This window comes from Nannospalax galili, unplaced genomic scaffold (assembly GCF_000622305.1).
Source record: "Nannospalax galili isolate Female #2095 unplaced genomic scaffold, S.galili_v1.0 scaffold666, whole genome shotgun sequence".
NCBI classification, from domain to species: Eukaryota; Metazoa; Chordata; class Mammalia; order Rodentia; family Spalacidae; genus Nannospalax; species Nannospalax galili.
Window position 1 is genome coordinate 277,608 of NW_008356473.1, and position 20,405 is coordinate 298,012.

A 20,405-nucleotide genomic window follows, 5' to 3' on the forward strand; every position below is an offset into this window, starting at 1 on the left:
CTCCAAAGGTCAAGGTGAGGTCCCTGTTGGGGAGGGGGGAAACTGCTGCTATTTGGAACCCTAACAGTAACATCTGACATCCCAGAAATGCAGCATCAATTCAGCACTTTAGTAAGCATTCCTGATAACAGCATTTCACTTTTATTATTCCAAAATTTGTTTATTTTGATTTCAAGTGTATTTTATTTAATATCTTAATCACACATGTTAAAATATAATGTGGTCCCAATCATAGGATATTCTCTATTTACTTTTTAAATTTTTTTTCATTTTTTTGGTCTTTTTGAGACAGGGTCCCCCAGTAGCCCTAGCTGGCCTGGAACTCACTATGTAGACCAGGCTGGCCTTAAACTCACAGAGATCCGCCTGCCTCTGCTGGGATTAAAGTCGTGCACCACCACACCCAGCTAGAATTTTTTCAGTTTTTTGAGACAAGGTCTAACTTGGAACTTACTATATATAGACCAGGCCAGTCTCAGTCTCTCAGAGATCCACCTACCAGTGCCTCTCAAGTGCTGGGCTTAAAAGTGGGGGCCCTCATGCCCAGCTATTTATCATTTAAATTGTTTTATATTAATTATACATGGTACTGTTGCATAAGGACATTTTTATACACGTATATATCATGCATTGTACATACTCCCCTCCAGTAACATTCCTTTATCTAAACTGCTCAAATTCAAAAGTGTTTGTAGCTGGGCGTGGTGGTGGTGCACGCCTTTAATCCCTGCACTCAGGAGGCAGAGGCTGGGGGATCTCTGTGAGTTCAAGGTCAGCCTGGTCTACATAGTGAGTTCCAGGACAGCTGGGACTACAGGTAGACCCTGTCTCAAAAAGACAAAAAAAAAAGTGTTTGTATGTATGTGTAGGGGATGGAAGCAAGAGACAAAGGAATCCCATATGTCTGGCATTAAAAACCTTCACATGTTGACAGGCTATCCTTTTAGTTTTACATCAGGTTTAGTTACAACAAAGACAGTGGTTCATGTATTTTCTATCACAGAAATGCAAGATAGTAACAGGAAACTGGGTCTTATTCCATGTGGCCTTTGTTTCTTTCCCTTTTAGATTATTGGTCATACAACTCAATTTCAGGAAATTAGACAACACAAGGAAAATAATTTTTAAAGGGTTTTTTATGTGTATGAGTGTTTTACTTACATGTATGTAAGTGTACCCATGTCATGCAATGCCCATGGAGGCCAGAAGAGAGCATCAGATCCTCTAGACAGTTGTTAGTTGCCATGTGCGTACTAGGAACTAAACTCAGGTTTTCTGCAAGAGCAGCTAGTGCTCTTAACCACTGAGCCGTCTCTTCATCCCTAAAAATAATTTTAATATGACCATTCAGAGTAAAAACTATTAATATTTTGATATATGTTATAATTTTTTTCTGAGACAGGGTCTCACTACTGTAGTCCTGACTGGCCTGAACCTTGCTGTACAGACCAGGCTGAACTGGAACTCACAAAGTTCCTTCCACTTCTGCCTCCTGAGTGCTGGGATTAAAGGCGTGTACTACCATGCCTTTTTTCTACATATATAAAAACTATAACTCTTTCTAGGAGTGAAAGTCTAGAGAGTGAGCACCTGATCTGTAAAAACCTTACATGATTTATGAAATGATTGAATTTGTTCATATATTTGATCACACACATAATTTTTTTAAGAAGTTTGTTTCTAAAAAGAAAAATTAACTCATTATAAAGTAAAATATAATGAGAAAGTGTCAAGAACAGGGAGCCGTGAGCTTGAAGGAAGTCAGAAGGAAGAACATTTTACATGACTTGTAGACTTCACGCCAATCCTTCTGAATCAAAATATGCTTTTTTTTTTTTTGACTTTTTGAGAAAGGGTCTTCCTATATCCTCAGCTGGCCTGGAACTCACTATCTAGACCAGGCTGGCCTCAAACTCACAAAGATCAGCCTGCCTCTGCCTCCCCAGTGCTGAGATTAAAGGTGTGTGCCACCACACCCAGCCTCAAAATATACATTTTAATCAGACCCCTAGTTGACTTCCATGCACAGTACAGTTGGAGAAGTTCCACCTTGAACCCATGGTTTGTAGTCTTTAATATATTAAAACATCCTAGGGATCTTTGAAACTTCCCAGTGTTCAGCTCAATCTGCACCTCATATCAGTTAACTAAGAACCTCTGGGGGTGGAACCCAGTGACTAAACCTTTTTTTTTTTTTTTTTTTTGTTTTTTTGAAGCAGGGTCTCCCTGTAGCCCCAGCTGTCCTGGAAGTCACTATGTAGACCAGGCTGGCCTTGAACTCACAGAGATCCGCCTGCCTCTGCTTCCCAAGTGCTGGGACTACAGGCGTACCTTTTTAATGCTCTCCGGATGATTCAAAATACAGCCAAGGGTGTGGCATTGATAGGTATAGTGGTGAGCATAGTGCCTTCCAAAATATAGCCAAGGTTAAGATCCATGGTCCCAGTGCATGTAAAACTCATCAGGCTGAAAAGGTCAAAGAAGTCAGCCACCTACTAATCCAGGGACCCTCACTTTTGAGTGGGTATGGGATCCATTTGGGGAGCTTTTACTAAAACCTCAAAAGGCAAGCCATATTGCAGAAATCCTGATTCATTTACTGTGAGACAGATCCCTTGGGCATAAGGGCTTCCCAGCCAAATGTGTGGCCAAAATCGAAGACCTCTGGTCTAAATCACTTCTACCTCCACAAAAATTATAAAATGAGGGCTGAAGCCCACATTTTAAGAGTCTAGATCCTTTCTCTCACACATTCCTATAAGTAACTTTTCTCATCACTGCAAGGTCATTCTTTATAACTATATGATAATCTAGTTAATGTAATAAAGTCTGCATTACCCTAAAAAGCAATGGAAAATGTTCTTCATTCTAATTTCCCCCAAGCTCATGCTTTCCTGTTGTTGACACTTTCCCATTATATTTTATTTTATGTTTATCTTTTCACTCTCTTTTTTAATGTTTTATTTTTATTATATGTGAATGAGTATATTGCTTGTATGTATACCTGTATAAGTGTACCTGTGACCTGTGTCATGCAATGCCTGCAGAAGTCAGAAAAGGGCATTAGATCCCCTGGAACTGAAATTATAGATAGTTGTTAGCCACCATGTGGGTGCTGGGAACTGAACCCGGGTCCCCTGCAAGAGCAGCCAGTGCTCTCAACCACTGAGCAATCTCTCCAGCCCCCTCAACCTCTTTTTAACATTCATTTATTTTGTATGTGTGTGCATGCATGTGTGCCACAAGCTCATGTGGAGGTCCAAAGACAACTCTGAGGAGTTGGTTCTCTCCTTCCACCTCACATGTCCTGGGGATTGAACTCAGGTGGTCAGCCATGGTGTGGTCCCTTCACTCACTGAGCCATCTCACTGGCCCATTTTTCAATCTCTTTATAAACAGCATGGCCTTGACCAAGTTATTTAACTTTTCTGAGACTCATTTTCTTTCAACTGTTAATTGAACTAATCTCAGAGTTGTTGCCAGATTTAGAAGAAAAAATATATAATACCCAAATTTAAATTTCAGATGAAAAAATAACCTTAATATAAACATATACCATACAATATTTGAGACATAGTTATACCAGAAATGTATGTTATCTATATGCCATTCAAATTTATCTGAGCATCCTGTATTTATATTTGGGCTTACAACACAAGTATTATATAAAAATAAAGTTGATATTGTATTGAAAGTTCAGGGCCATAAGATTCCTTTATTTCACTCACCTGTACATTCAACCTCCATCACTCCCATCATTATTAACAACATACATAAAGACAGCTGGACTTTATAATTCAAAATAACAATCTTTAGTTATGAGCATGTGATAAGTAATCCAATACAAAGATATGTTTTCTTTTTTCTTTATCAGTGAATAGCATCTTATTTCATTCATTAGTAGACCAATAGTAAGAAAGAGATCAGATACATACATACATACATATATACATATATACATACACACACAGATAGCTACTGCATTAAGTACCTTTAGCAAATAAAATAAAAAAAAAAAGCAAAGAGAATTTGGGAAAGTGTTTAATACAAGGCTTTATTCTTCCTCTTAGAGAGTAGATGTGAAGCTCCAGCTGAGTTTCTGAATGGGAAGGCTGCCATGGAAAACACCACAGCTGGACTCAGCATGGTCTACACCTGCCACAGAGGCTACAGCCTGGAGGGGCGCCCAGAGGCACACTGTGCTGAAAATGGAACTTGGAGTCACCCGGCTCCAGTCTGCAAACGTGTGTGTTGAGTTTAGGAGTGCTTCTATTCACATTCATCTTCATGATTAGCTTCCCACAGATCTCAAATGTAGGGGAAACATTACTGATAAGTGAGATTGGGCCAGGGAAGGTAATCTGTGGCCATCAAACCCAACATTATGGGAATTTTTAAAATTTTATTTATTTTATATGTATGAGTGTTTTCCCTACAAGTATGCAAGTGCACCCATGTCATGCAATGCCCATGGAGGTCAAAAGAGGGCATTGGATGCCCTGGAACTAGAGTTATGGACCATTGTTAGCCACCATGTGAGTGCTGGGATTGAACCCAGGTCCCCTGCAAGAGCACCTAGTATTCTTAGCCACTGAGTCATCTCTCCAATCTCTATGGGAAATTTTTAAACTAATTGCATTGTTATAAAATCCTGTCTAAGAATCAGCTTTTATCAGGCTCCCTGATTGATTATAAAATTTAGGCATTAAGAGAAAATAAAAATTAGTGAAAGCATTTTGAAATAAAGGTATAGTGAATTCTGTTTAAGATAAGAAAAAGGTACAGAAAGAAGCCATGTTTAAAGTACAATGTTAATATAAAACATATAACAATAGCAAAGCAAGGTAAGTTGACTACTTGAATGAAAAGAATATAAATCAAATATAAATTACAGCTGGTTACTGTTTCAAGTATTGTAGTGGAAAAACTGAGCCTCTAGGATTAAGTAGACTCCTAGTGCACCAACCAAGACTTATTTTGTGCCCACCTAAAATCAGAAAAACTGAAATTGCTTGAAGTATATGTTGATATGTATGACACACACTTGCTCTGAGCAAGCCTAGCACCACTGTCACTTCCTGTGTTTTTCCAAATCTATGGAAATAGGCCTATCTTTATCAATCAGGCTTGAAATGTCACTGTGAGGTTCTAATGTTGTGGTCACAGCAGTATGGGTCTAAAGTCATGCTCAACTCACGTGGAAATGCCTGGCAAGTCTCTGCTTCCATCCTCTGAAGGAAGCTCAGCAAAAGAAAGTAATTTGACAGAATTTACTGGATTCTTAGTATCCCTCAAATATTGAGGGAATATCTGATACAGCCCTTGGTTTCTTATATGCCTGATTTTTATCTTTATAAATAATTTCAAGTAGATTACAAGCAAATCTATGTTTAATGTTTGAAATTCTACATTTGCAAAGCCTCATGTGGGGCATGATAGAACATGTCTGCAGTCCCAGCACTCAGGAGGCTGAGTCAGGAGGATCATGAGTTTAAGGCCAGTCTGGGCTGCATAGTGAGACCCAGACTTTAAAAAGACAAAAGACTCATATTCTTATCTTTGAGATTCCATGCCCTGTAAGCATCTACTTTGTCTTCAAAGAAATGAATTAGGAAAAGAGGGAAAATATCAGTAAGCATTTCCTTTTTCTTTTTTAACAGCAAATCCATGTCCTGTTCCTTTTGTGATTCCTGAGAATGCTCTACTTTCTGAAAAGGAGTTTTATGTTGACCAGAATGTAACTATCAAATGTAGGGAAGGCTTCCTGCTCAAGGGCCATGGTGTCATCACCTGCAACCCCGATGAGACATGGACCCAGACAAGTGCCAAATGTGAAAGTGAGTCAGTGGTGGAGCCCAGTGGTGTCCATTAGGGTGGGATGCTTCCCCACCTTTGAGGGTTCTTTCCTCTGTTTTAAATGTAGTTTTATTTACTATTTGTGTGTGTGTGTGTGTTGTGTGTGTGTGTGAGAGCAAAGGGAGCATAAAACATAGTGTACATACAAAGGTCAGAGGAGAGTGGGTTCTGTCCTACTATTTTGTGTCCATGGAATTGAACTCAGTTTGTCAGGTTTATACAAGTGCTTTTACCTACTGAGCCATCTTGCCAGCCCTATGAAGTAATTTTCAATCAAGTAACTTAAAACTGTGTATTTAGATTTCTGCACTAATATAGTTATCGTCTGTATAAATATTTAAAACAAAAATGATCTTTGAGTATTGAACATCAAAAGAAAACCACACTTTCTAAGAATAAGCATGACACTAAGTTTAAAATGTGTATTTTTCTCCACACCATCAGAGTCCTTACATTATCTTTTAATAGGCTGCAAGTGCTTTATTGTGGGTCTCTCCCTCCCCTCAAGGGCCGTTGGCCACTGATCCACAAGGACAAAGGGAGCAGAAGCAATGAACGGGTTCAGGACGGCCAGTGAGCATGACGGAAAAGACTTTCTGGGGGTCAGATTCAATGATACAGCTCCGTTTATTCAGTGAGGGTCAGGGAAAATATAGTGTGGAGGCAGCAGCCAAAGCTTCAGCTGATAGGTGCCCATAGTGTGTTTTATTTATATGTGGTAGGGGGATCCTATCATCTGACTATAGGGCAATACCTAATTATCATATCGAAAAAACCTGGGGGCAGTTTTAGTGCAGGTAACTATGCCAAAGGTCATGTTCCACATAAGGTCAGGCATCCGTGCTTGGTGGCACTTTCAAGGTAAGTCAGGCAGAGAGCAGGAGGCCCCCGCTGAGAAAGGGAGTCCTTCCATATAGTGCCGAGCCCCTTAGAGCTATCCAGACATGGAGGACTACAACCTTAGCAGCAGGGTCCCCCAACATCTCACCCTATTTTGTTTTACAATAGAGAAGTGTCATCACAAGCTTTAAGAGCCAACTCATCTATCTCGGGAGAATCCAAAGTTTCATAATGGGCCATGACCTGATTGGTAGTAATTTTTGTAATGGCAGTAATTTGTCAGCGAAGAAATTGTATGAAACAGGAAACAAGCATCAAAATGACACACAGCATGATCAGGGGGCTAACAAAGGGTAGGAACCATGAAAACAGGGGGTTACTAAACCAACCTAATTGTTTGGTGGGTTGAAATCTTGAAAATAGATCGTTACGAAGTTTTTTGAGAGTATTAACATTGGCCTCGACAACATTTGATTCATTTACAAAAAAACAGCATTCCTCTCCCAATACTATACATGTCCCCCCATGTTCAGCAGTTATTAAGTCTAGTGCTCTTCTGTTCTGGAGCACAACCCCAGCAAGAGACCTCGACAACATTTGATTCATTTACAAAAAAACAGCATTCCTCTCCCAATACTATACATGTCCCCCCATGTTCAGCAGTTATTAAGTCTAGTGCTCTTCTGTTCTGGAGCACAACCCCAGCAAGAGAGTTCATTTGTTGTTGGGAGACTCAAGGCTGTCAGTCATGGATGCCATTGCCTGGTCAAGCTTGTCTCAAAAGTCTCCTGCCAGGTGATGGGTTTGTACAATAGCAGCAGTCGCAGCACCTCCAGCACCCAGAGAGATCGCAAGTCCGAGTCCCACCAGCAGGGGGATGAAGATTTCTCTCTGCTGGTGGCTGTGAAGGAGGAGCGCAGCCTCTTCTTCCTTGAATAGGTACACCTGGGGAGTAATCATTATAGCTACACAAAAGGTGGACAAAGAGGAGTTAACACAGTGTTGGGCTTTTCCTTTACACCATAGAAAAAGTGGAGGGGCAATACGTGCTGTCCTGGAGATAGTAATGTTAGTGAGGCATTTGAATGAATAGGCTTATTCTTGCTGTAAATGCAAATTGGATAGTTAGCCAGTTGTTTGAATAAGGGAATATCCATCAGATGAGAGTCAGTGAAATCTTTTTTTTGTTTCTGGGTAAAGAAGGGTGGTATTAACTGGTACTGCTGTCAGTAAAGGTCTATTGCTGGATGCACAAAAGAAACAGTTAGAGGCATTAGGGTGGGTGGTGAAGGGAAGAAAGTTAGCAACATATTGAATGTATTGGCTCCAGGACATAGTTGGTCTTATCTGGTCCTCTGTTTTTCCTGCAGAATAATAATATGATGAGTTAGCACAGGCTTAGCTGCAGGTACAAGCTGTCAAGAGATATGAAAGTCAGCAGTAGGGTAGTTAGAGAATGCATCTGGGTAGAAGTTTCCCATTACTCTGACACGCCAGCGATCGTCCCATGGATCTGCAACATATATTAGGGAATAGTCATGGTTCTCATAGAGATACTTATTATCCTTTAGGTAGATGGGTCTTTCCTGTCCTGTTATACCCTGATATCCCCCAGTTAATCCTAGTTCCAACCTACAGGGATTGAAATAGTGGCAGCTCCCATAGGTATCAACTTCCTTGAGGCATGATGGACCTGTCTGTCGGAAAGGAAAGCAAACATATTCATTAGTTTTGTATCTGCTAGCATTTGGGTATATTATGATTTCTATGTGTTTTTGAAAGCCCACTACGGGGCAGTCTGTGCTTCCGATTATTTGATTTTTTCCTTGAAATGTTTCCCTGACATAAAATCTCCAGAGCATAGTATTAGGGTGGGTGGGGCTGGCCGAAGCTGCCAGGAGGGGGTACCGAGCCAGTAGACATTGTCTTGTTATTTGTAGGTTAATGGGGAAAGCTTCTACAGGCAGGGTTTTTGGGTCCTGAGGCCATTGTGGCTGAGGATCCTGGGGGCAATAACTCCCATTATCCCTGAGATTACAGAGCTGTTCAATGGCTGTGGGGCATGGTGCCACAGATGGTGGCTCTGGTGGTGAAGGGGGAGGGGGATTTATCTGGGAATCTTCAGAAGTTTTTGGAGCCTGGGTTTTAACATCTGGGTCTGTTAAATCAGTCCATGAGGATTCGTAAGGGGGGAAGAGGGAGGTAAAGGTTATTTTTGTTGATGGGTGGTTTTTGTCTGACTTGGTCAATCTTTATTTTGGGGGCTGTTGAATCTGTTACTGGGCAATATTCAGGATTTTTTTCTTTATTTTTTAGGTCTGTCAAATCTGATGTTGGGCAATTTTTAGGGTCTTTTTCATCATTTGAACCCTCCCCTTTATTATCCCCTGGTGCTAGTAAATTCTCCTCAGCCTTAGGTGGGTTTCCTAGGCATTGTCAGATGGCAGCTATTATGGAGAGGAAGGAAAGGGGAAAATGGTGCCTTTCTTGGATTTCCTTTTTATGAGCCAGATAGGCAACATGGGTCCAGACCTCTGGGTCAGAAATGTCTGCTGACAGGATCCAGGGTGTGAATTGAAATACTTCATTCGTCTTCTTTGAGCCTTCCTTTTGGAAAATCTTAAGTCCTCTTGATTTAAGTAGGGCTTTAAGGGAGCATATTTGGAGGGTTTTGGCGTGATACTGAATTCCCATTAGAGAAAGGAAAGGAAGTGTTGTCAGTGGCATTCAACATTCCCGAGGCAGCCTGCCATTGGGGGATTGAGATGTTTTGACACACATAAGCCTAGCTGCAGATTTAAGAAACAGGCAACCATCCTTGAGACTTTTAACAGGTTACTGCATTACCAGATTTTTATGATAGTTGTAAAGGTTATTACCTACACCCAGTTGGGCTGTCAGGTCTGGAAAGAGGGCAGGGGGCCTTCGGCCAATATCAGGGAGTTGCCCTGACCAAGAGGCTTCAGTTGACCACAAACCATATCCAGACCCTCAAGAAGGCGGTAACCGAAAGTAAAGCAAAGAAAGAGAGAGACTCCCCCCAACCCCTCCTTTGTTCTCATGCTGCAGGTCAATTTAAATTATCACCAGGAAGCCTCTGGGGGCGTGGAGGACTATAGGAGAAAGCCTTCCACATGGGGTGGTCCTCTCTGATGAGCCCCTTCCCCAAAAATGTTTACAGAAAAAATGGCTTTTAAAATCTTTTTTCCCTCTGTCTATGGCACAAGCTGCCTTAAATTCTTTAAGTGCTCCATGGGCCACCCGCTTTAAATCCTTTGTTTTTGTTTACGTTATGGGGCACTTGAAGCCTGAGTGCCTTTTTGTCCAGGGCAGGTCAATTTAAATTCTCACCTAACTGGTTTAACTTGAGCTTGAGTTCCCCAGGGGTGAAATAACAAAACAGATTAAGGAAGTTTGTTATTTTAGAAGTTTAATTCAAAGCTTGTGTGAAAATCCCTTAGAACTTTGGGGATTTTATGTTTCTAGGGGTGTTGTTCAAAATAGAAAAGGAAAGAGGGGTGAAACATCGATTCCTAGGGGAACATACCTGAGCAGGAACACCTCAGGAGATTCCACCTAGTCCACAGCGCAAGCCTGCCCACAAATTTAAGAGATCCTGCGACCGGCTCCAAAAGCAATTAACTGGTCGTTGTATTACCAGCTTTTGCATTAGAAAGATGTACAGATAGGGGTCTTGTCTACACCCAGGCGGGCAGTCAGGGTCCATTCAGAGGGCTAAGAGCCTTTGGCTAACATCAGGGGGTAACCCTGATCAGAAAGCCTCAATTGCTTTTTCTTCTTCAATGATCCCACGTGAAGACTAAGACCGAAAATAAAAGGAGGAAAAAGGAGAGACGGCCAATCCTCAAGGGTGGGATGGCTTAAGGCAAACCTGCCGTTACCATGTTGGAGAGAGGGGGTACTCACAAACTCCATGTGTTCCAGGAGCCTCACATTTGGGCACCAGCTGTGGGTCTCTCCCTCCCCTCGAGGGCCATTGGCCACTGATCCATGAGGACCAAGGGAGCAGAAGCGACGAACAGGTTCAGGACGGCCAGTGAGCATGACGGAAAAGACTTTCCGGGGGTCAGATTCAATGATATAGCTCCGTTTATTCAGTGGGGGTCAGGGAAAATATAGTGTGGAGGCAGCAGCCAAAGCTTCAGCTGATAGGTGCCCATAGTGTGTTTTATTTACATGTGGTAGGGGGATCCTATCATTGACTATAGGGCAATGCCTAATTATCATATAGAAAAAAACTGGGGGCAGTTTTATTGCAGGTAACTATGCCAAAAGTCATGTTCCAAATAAGGTCAGGCATCCATGCTTGGTGGCACTTTCCAGGTAAGTCAGGCAGACAGCAGGAGGCCCCCACTGAGAAATGGAGTCCTTCCATATGGTGCTAAGCCCCTTAGAGCTATCCACACATAGAGGACTACAACCTTAGCATCAGGGTCCCCCAACACTTTATGGATACAAAATTTATCCCATGGTGGTTTTCAACTTTCAGCCTACCGCAGAGCCACTTTAAAAGTGAAACAGATAGCTGGGATCTACCCCAGAGTTTCTGATTCAGTAGGTCTGGGACAAGGCCTAATAATCTTAATTTCTGACAGTTCCTGGGTATTGCTGATTGTTATGTTTTGAATATGAAATGTCCCCACTGATGGTTCATTGCTAGTTACACTATTTTGAGAGGTCATGGAAAATTTAGGAGGTAGGGCCTACTCAATGAAAGTCAGTTACTGGGGGCAGGACCTTGGGGACACCTTGTCCCTGGCCCCATTCTGTCTCTCCCTCAGCTTCCTGTTTATTATGAGGAAAAGAATCATCTCTACCATGTCTCTCCTCAGCCACGATGTACTGTCCAAGCACTGAGTCCAACTTCCATAGACCGAACCCTCTGAAACATGAGCCAAGATAAGCCCTTCATCTCTTAACTTGTTTCTATCAAGCATTCTGTTCTTGGTGATGAGAAAAGTAACTAAAAGATGAATGCTGCTGGTCCAGGAACCATAATTTGAAGACTGTTGGTCTAGCATCATGATGATCCATCCTGCTAATTTTGAGGATTGCTGGCATAGCACCATGTTAACCCATCCAAGCAGCTAATTTTTTTTTTCTTTTTTTTAGTATTTTTGAGACAGGGTCTCCCTGTAGCCCCAACTGGCCTGGTACTCACTATGCTTGTAATTTTGGTGTTTGCTGGCATAGCACCATGTTAACCCATCCAAGCAGCTAATTTTTTTTTTTCTTTTTTTTAGTATTTTTGAGACAGGGTCTCCCTGTAGCCCCAGATGGCCTGGAACTTGCTATGTAGACCAGGCTGGCCTTGAACTCACAGAGATCTGCCTGCCTCTGCCTCCCGAGTACTTGGGTTAAAGGCTGCTGATTTTGAGAACTTCTGATCTAGCACCAGGTTGACCCACCCAGGCTATAATAGTGCCTTTGGCAATCTAGAGACTTCTCTTGCTTACCTTGTGATATCTCCTGACATCACTTAATGATCACTCCCTACTTCCACCTTCGATATCGCCCTATTCAACTGCCCACTCTCCAGGCTCCCTTGATGCCCAAGCTACTCCCTTGACAGCAATAATAAAAGTATGCATTGGGCCTAACCACATGCAAGGTACTGGGCTACACAATGTATAAAGATATTATGCTCACATTGCTTTCCATCTTGAGAAGCGTTGCACTCCAATTAATGAGATAAAGAATATGGGTGTGAAGAATTCTTCCCTCCAAGATTTTAACTACGAGCTTACACAAATGCCTTATCTTCTCTGAATCATGGAGCTCTCATTTGTTAATAGTAGTTATAATACCTATTGTATGTGTTTGTTTTCAAGAATAAATCAATCAGTGTATACTGCATCAGCAGTTTTTCCAGATAGGAAGAAATGCCCAGTAGCTCAACTCCCTGCAATTTTAACTAGCAGCCTATTGCTGCATTAAAAAATTGATTTTTTTGCTCCAGAAAACTGTGTACTATATTTTGAGTCAGGACTTAGTTCTCAAAAGCTCTATTCCTAACAAAAGTGAAAGAACAAACTATATGCATGTTAGATTTCCCTTTGGCCTTGTAGTCTAATTTAAAGCCACCAGCTTGAAGCGAACCAGGCCAAGTGGCCTCATTCTGCCCACATACCTTACCTTGGTATTGGCTCCCAAGACTTACCATTCAGACCACTGGAAGTAAGAGCAGGAAGAGATATGCTCTTGTTACAAATGTTCCTTCCATGCATGCCCAATGATTCCTCAGTATGCTAGAGAGGACCACAGGTTGCCTGGAGAGGACACAGCTTCCACTGTTAATCCTCCAGCCTCCTTTGCATTTTCTATCAAACAGGAAGTTTTGGATTAGAACCAAATTTTCTTTCTTTGCCTAGGCAGCAGCCTTCCTCATTCTCTCTACCTGCTTCTGCTATTTGTCCCACAAATCAGTGATTAAAATTTAATGTACTTGCGAGTCACCCAGGGAAGGTATGTAAAATGCAAGTTCAGAAGTCGGAAATGCCAGAAATGTGCATGTTGAATAAGAACCCCAGGTGATCCTCATGTAAGTGGTCTGAAATCCAAACTTTGATTATCAAATTGCTACAAACCAACCGTGCGTTTCCCATGATCTTTGTACACGGTTGTTGTCCCAGTCTTGGAACTGTTTTCCCTCTGATCCATCACATTTTATAGCCTAGTCCAAATGCCACTTTCACTACAATTCAGACCCTATCAGTAGTAAACACAGCCATATTCTTCAGTGTCTGCAGTACAGGATCCACTCATAATGCAGCTCACCCAAGGTCGTGTGTAGCACTTGTCTGTCCTTCCCCACTTGTCTGAGCAAAGGGACATTTTCTTCATTTCTTTCTTTCCAGTTTATGGTACATTTTGCCTAGGAAAATTAAAATAAAATTTAGAAAAATCATACAAAATTTAGCATTTCCTCTACCAAATTTTAATAGGACAATGATAACAAAATAACTTTTTTTTTGGTCTTTTTGAGACAAGGTCTCTCTGTAACTTTTTAAAAAAATATTTTATTTATTATTTTTATTTTATGTGTATGACTGTTATGCCTGCATGTATGTTAAGTGTACCCATGTCATGCAATGCCTACAGAGGACAGAAGAAGATGTTGGATTCCGTGGTGCTGGAGTTACAGACAGCTGTTAGCTGCCATGTGGGTGCTGGGAATCAAACCCAGGTCTTCTACAAGAACAGTCAGTGTTCTTAACTGTTGAGCCATCTCTCCAGCCAAAAAATAACTTTTTTAAAGCCAGTTCATAAAGTCTGGTCATCCAAAAGGAAGATTTATACTGACTAGCAACCTGTCTCCTACTCAACTTTGACTTGTAACCCACCCCAGAATTATCTTAAGACATCTTATAAAAATCTTCTAAACAAATTTAGTTATAAAAACTTTTATTTAAGTATACAGCACAAGGCTAGGTGTGGTGGCGCATGCCTTTAATCCCAGCACTCAGGAGGCAGAGGCAGGTGGATCTCTGTGAGTTTGAGGCTAGCCTGGTCTACATAGTGAGTTCCAGGCCAGCTGGGGCTACAGAGAGACTCTGTCTCAAAAATATCATATGTATGTGTGTGTGTGTGTGTGTGTGTGTGTGTGTGTGTGCGTGTGTTGAAGATGCCATTGAAATGCCATTGAAAAAGGATGGCTATTCCATCTCACATATGTCCCAAAAGAACATGAGTATTTTACAGTTTTGAAAAGAAGTGTTGAGTGTCATAAACCACATCCACAGACCACTCTCAGTATTCATTTTGTTTCCAAAATATATATTGAGCATTTGTTCGATGCCAGTAATAAAAATGTCATAATTCACGATCATTACTCAGAAGTGGTGGGCTGCTATCCTCCTGCTTTTTCTGTGCTAATATAATAAGCATCCTGTATTGACTCTTTCAGGCAGCCATCTCCTTGTTGAGGAATAAGAGCTCTATCCTGGTCTCCTCCATGCTGCTTTCCTTCAGTTTCAGATAGCTCAGCCTGACCATTTGAATGACAGTACAAAAATCCTTTGATCTTGTACATTTAATTGTGAGCACCAGTCGATTATTCTTTCAGTTCATACTATTCTAGACATTTTTCATGTGAAATGTTTCCTTTATGCATTTTACTTTTGCTCTTTAAATTAATTCAGTCTCCATGGTAAGGTTGTGTTTTCAATCTGGGTTACTAGTATAGGCTTAATTCCTATTTTTGATTTCCTATAGAAATTTCATGTGGTCCACCAGCACATGTGGAAAATGCAATTGCTCGAGGTGTACACTACCAATATGGAGACATGATCACCTACTCCTGTTATAGTGGGTACATGTTGGAAGGTTCCCTGAGAAGTGTTTGCCTAGAAAATGGAACATGGACATCGCCTCCTATTTGCAGAGGTAAGGAAATATTTGAATGGCTGTTTCTTAGTGAAGCTGCAAGGATATGTGTGCATAAATCCAATATCACGAACAATTAGTACACATGCTACTTTGATTTTCCTTGGCTTTAAATTTAGCTTAACAGCTGCACCATTTTCCTTAACTTTATGGTTTGTATTCTGAAATCTTGTACATAGAACTCTGAAGTTCTATTCTTGAAATTCTGCAAAATTTCAAGAAAAAAGGTAAAGAGGTATCAAAATACATTCTTCTAGAACTTAAACCTTCCTAATAGCATGATTTTTTGAAAATCTCAATTATTTCATTTATTTTAAAAATATCTGCTAGTAGTCAAGAACTATGCACAACCATGCAGCAGTCACAATCACAAAACTAAAAGAACAATAAAGTTGGTGAGCGAGTTGTCTACATGGACAATGGTCAGATTTGGATTTGAAGTGCAAATGTCAAAGCCCTTAATGACTTGGGGAGCATTGAGGAAGTCAATGGGTGAATGCTACAAATCTCAAAGATGCAGGGATATTATAGGAGAAAGGAGACTGATTATTACAGAGAAATAGCAATGAGAAATGAGATCAACAGCCCATGGGATGTAAGAGAATGTACGACATGATGTTCTAAAGTGGGTTAGCTTCATTATAGCCCAGGATTTACCAAAATCAGATGTGAGAATGAAGACTGGGCACTTTCTGATTCCTGTTCTCCTAGGCCAATCACTTCCAATCAGGACAGCATGAAGTGGTTGATGCAATGGCTCTCTGATGCTTAATAGGCACCACTGTAGAACAGCTGAAGCCTCTTGGGAAATAGACCCAGTCATCTGAATACAATTGTAGAGGGTAGGGACTTTCAGATGAACACAGTTTGCCTATTAACACCATGGCATCAGCTTGTCTGGCTTAGGGTTCACATCCTAGGGATTGTGAGTCTATAGGAATTGTCCCACTGTAAGGAATCACATCTACCTATTACATGGCTTAACTTAGACCACAAAGGGAAACCACTATTCTAGAGACTATGGGGAAGATTTTAGACCTAAGAGTGGTTTCGCTGGGCATGGTGGCACACGCCTGTAGCCCCAGCACTTGGGAGGCAGAGGCAGGTGGATCTCTGTGAGTTCAAGGTCAGCCTGGTCTACATAGTGAGTTCCAGGACAGCTGGGGCTACAGGGAGGCCCTGTCTCAAAAAGACCAAATAAAAAAAGAGTGTTTTTTTCTAAGATCCTGGGAAATAATGTCTAGGGGGACATAAGAAAGTCCACCAGGCTCCCCGAAAATTAACCTGGGAACCAGAGGAAAATTTTTCAACAATATCAGCACCAATTGAAAATATGGAAGCATCAGACATTTTGACCCTCCTGGGGAAGATGGAAGAAGCAGGAAGACAGATAAGAGAAAAATCCTGCATAGACTGTGATGGGTGATTGATGGCTTGAGGATACATGTCCTGGAGGCCAGCTGAGTTTCAGAGTGCTGGGATAAACAGGAGTGAAAAGCTGTGAGCTGTGTACTTGTGACTCGGGAGGCAAGTGTAAGAATTGTCTCCCTGAGAAAGAGACAGTTGAATTGGGTCTTCATGAAGGAGACAAAGTTCAGCAAGAAAAGATAAGGGGTGAAGATAATTATTTTCAGACAGATAAAATTACAGCATGTACAAAAACAAGGTGTCATGAAAAAGTGAGGCATCTCTGAGAGCTCCGAGCATCCAGGTGAGCGCACCCAAAACTTCTTGGAGTTGTTATTATCAAAACTCAAAATTTCAACTGTGGTTTTATTCACAATCCCCAAGACTTGGAGTCAATCTAATTGACTGTCAACAGATGAATATATAAATAAAATGTGATAGAGGGATGATAGGTGATAGATAGATGATAGATAGATAGATAGATAGATAGATAGATAGATAGATAGATAGATGATAGTTAATAGAACATTAGTCAGTCTTTAAAAAGAAAGTAATTGTGTTATTCACACTAATATGGGTATACATGAAGGACATTGTGCTATTGAAATAAGCCAAGAACCAAAAGGCAAATACTGCATGATCTCACTGATACATGCAATCTAAAACAGTCAAACTCAGAGAATCATAGACTACAATGGTAGTTGCAGAGGCTGAAGGAAGAGGCATATGAGATGTCAGTCAGAGTTCAAAGTTTTAAATATGCAAGATGACTATATGCTCAAGGTCTCATGCAGTTTGCTATTACAGTTAATGAGACTGTACTGTAGTTTTGAAATTTTCTGGAAGGAAGGGAGGGAGAAAAGGAGGGGAGGGGAGGGAAGGAAAGGGAGAGGGAGGGAGGGAGGGAAGAAATGGTAATTATGTGAGCTAACAAATGGAATTAGCTTGACTGTGGTTATTTCACTATAGTGCATAAAGCAAAATATCAAGCTGTAAGTTTTACATGCAGTTTGTATTTGTCTATTTGGCCTCCATAAAGATAGGAACAGTCTGCAACATGCTACATTTCTCCATATATTGAAATTCTTTCTTGGGATTCAACTTTATTTCTCTTCCTTAAGCCTGTACTAGTTTATGAACTGTGAGAGATCCTATTCTCTAATATTGTCTTTCTAGAATTCCCTAGAATTATTAACCAGCTTGCTTTATTTCTAGCTGTCTGTCGGTTCCCATGTCAGAATGGAGGTGTCTGCCAACGCCCAAATGCATGTTCCTGCCCAGATGGCTGGATGGGGCGTCTCTGTGAAGAGCGTGAGTCTGCTCTTGAATATTCCTTTGAATCCTTATCATTTTCTGGGAAGTTGCTGGCTTAAGGGAGTTCCTGACTGCCTTTACTGCTGTGAGGAATTCATTGGCTCAAATCTAAGTAGTAGATCAGAGTCCATAAGGCTTATCAATAGGTCACAGAAGATCTATGATACCAATGAGTCACATACCTCCTGGCACACATCCCATGGCCTTAGTTCTTAGGAAAGGGGGGGGGGGGGCAGGAGAGTTGTCTCGGTATCACTAAAATATTACAAACAAGGGCCTAAAATATAGCCAGCCCATCTGATTCTTGTTCTTATGTGTAGTTCAAGAAGAGAGCCTGAGGCAGCCAAACAGCATTTTATACAATTCTTAGTAGAATCTTACAGCATTTTATACAATTCTTAGTAGAAATTTGAAATGATCATAAATGGAGCTCATTCTGCTTATTTTGCAAAGAGCAAAAGCAAAGCACTTAGCCGACATCAGTTATAGACTATCCTCAAAGAAAGAGTGCATTTGGCCCCAGTCATTATGGCAGGGTAAAGGTCACACTTGTAGCAGGGTGCATGCGGGAAGTCAGGGTAGGGATCAGATATCTAGCAGATGCATGTGGGAAGATCCTCTCCTGGGCCGTGCAAAGTTTCTCCACCAGCAAAATGTGTTTGGAATGCTTGAGCAGATCTGAACATGGGCATTTTGATCAAACTCTTTTCAACATTTTTTGTTTTATTTTTAGCAATATGCATCCTTCCCTGTTTGAATGGTGGACGATGTGTGGCCCCTTACCAGTGTGACTGCCCACCTGGCTGGACTGGGGCCCGCTGTCATACAGGTAGGCTTCCTCTCCTGATTCATTTTCTTTGGGGTTTGGTCCCATGACAACCCAGGAGACATTGATGAATTTAACTTGAACCAAGAGGTGGTTTTTGCAACATAAGGGTACCGGACATCCTCAGAAATGTCTCAAGATGGCCATGTGGCTGGTGGTCTCAACACTGAACTGCGTTACACCTGAAAACACCTTCTAGGAGCATGCTCTAAAAGACATCATCTACATCTACTCCTACAGCAGATAGCAGATGTTACATGGAGGTTCAGAGGATTTCATCTCAATGAAGCTAACTTATTAAACTTATCACTACTACTTAGAAAAGCTCACAAATAAATGTAATTTCAGTTAAAATTTTTAAAAAATCATCAATGACATGGTATTTTATAAGGAACAACAGCAACAAAGTATGGTTGATGGTGACAAGCATGTCCCCCTTCACTGAGAACTTCAGATACAGCACTTAGCCCGCTGTACTTTACCATCTGTCTAATTGCTTGATTTTCTCTCTGCCCCTGCCCCCACTATATCATATACCTCTGGAGAGTAGAAATGTTTCTTTTTCATCGTTATATCCCCAGCACCCAGCATACTACCCAAATATAATAGGGTTTTCAGTCATGCCCTAAACATTGATTTACACAAACTAGTTTTTAACATTTTAATGCCCTAAATTTTTTTTAAATATCTTATTTTTTTTTATTTTATGTGTATGAGTATACTGCCTGCATGTATGTAAGTGTACTCATGTCATGAAAGCCCTCGGAGGTCAGAAGAAGGTGTTGAATTCCCCTGGAACTGGAGTTACAGACGGTTGTTAGCTGCCATGTGGGTGCTTGGAATCCAACCCAGGTCCTCTTCAAGAGCAGCCAGTGCTCTTAACCACTGAGTCATCTCCCCAGCCTCTGCCCTAAGATTTTTAAGAAACTGTTAAAAGAATGGAACATGCAATATTTATTTAGTATGAACCTTAACACTCCACCACCCTCTCCCAAGAATCTTTACATAACTCCTCAGTAGAATAAAATTAAAACTACAACAGGCCTGTTGACTCTGGGGCTTACTGTGAGCGTTAAGGCTGGGTGACCACAGACTGAAGTTCCAAACCAGGGTATTCTTGAGAGTGAAAGAAGAAAGCTGGATGTGGTAGTGCAGACCTAAAATTTCAGCACTTGGAGCTAGAGGATCACAAGTTCAAGGCCAGCCTAGGCTACACAGTGAGACTCTGACTCAAAAAACAACAAGAAAACCCAATAAGTAAAACAGAGAAATGGAAGTGAAGGATACTGTGTCACCTCTACATGGAGACATGGAATCCCTCTACAACAGCTGTCCACGAATATAGCAAAGGAGCCATCCCAGAAACTAAATTTGAAGCCTTTATTTGCAGCTCTCACGGTAATATACCTGTTTGCTCATGACAAATCAGCAATGTTAATTATGTGTGCCTCTCAAACTTTAACTGAGCTACAAACTACCCTGCCCTATTCCAGGTACCTTATCACTTCAGGTAATGGCAGTTCCAAATGACTGAATCATTCTCAAGCCCCCCTTTCCTTCATCTGAGATCATCAGCATCTCTTTGTGTTCCTTCCTGCACAATGTTGCTGACATTGTACACTACCCCACTCTCAAGAGCTGATAAAAGACCTCTGGATTGCAGCTAGCATCTACTATTTGGCTATCATTTCCATTTCCAGGCCAACCATCATTAACATTAACTTTTGACATGTCTTTACCCTGTTTTGGTTTTAAT

General features: G+C 41.2%; 1 protein-coding gene across 1 annotated transcript in view; it reads left to right on the forward strand.

Annotated features, from left to right (window-relative positions):
- The window catches only part of Svep1 (sushi, von Willebrand factor type A, EGF and pentraxin domain containing 1), a 238,188-nt gene that overhangs the window by 209,866 nt on the left and 7,917 nt on the right, over positions 1-20,405 (forward strand). The window contains exons 42-46 of the mRNA XM_017803637.2: positions 4,071-4,244; positions 5,661-5,837; positions 14,932-15,102; positions 17,725-17,820; positions 18,557-18,652. Of these exons, the coding sequence (XP_017659126.1) occupies positions 4,071-4,244; positions 5,661-5,837; positions 14,932-15,102; positions 17,725-17,820; positions 18,557-18,652 (714 nt within the window). The remainder of the gene's footprint in view (positions 1-4,070; positions 4,245-5,660; positions 5,838-14,931; positions 15,103-17,724; positions 17,821-18,556; positions 18,653-20,405) is intronic.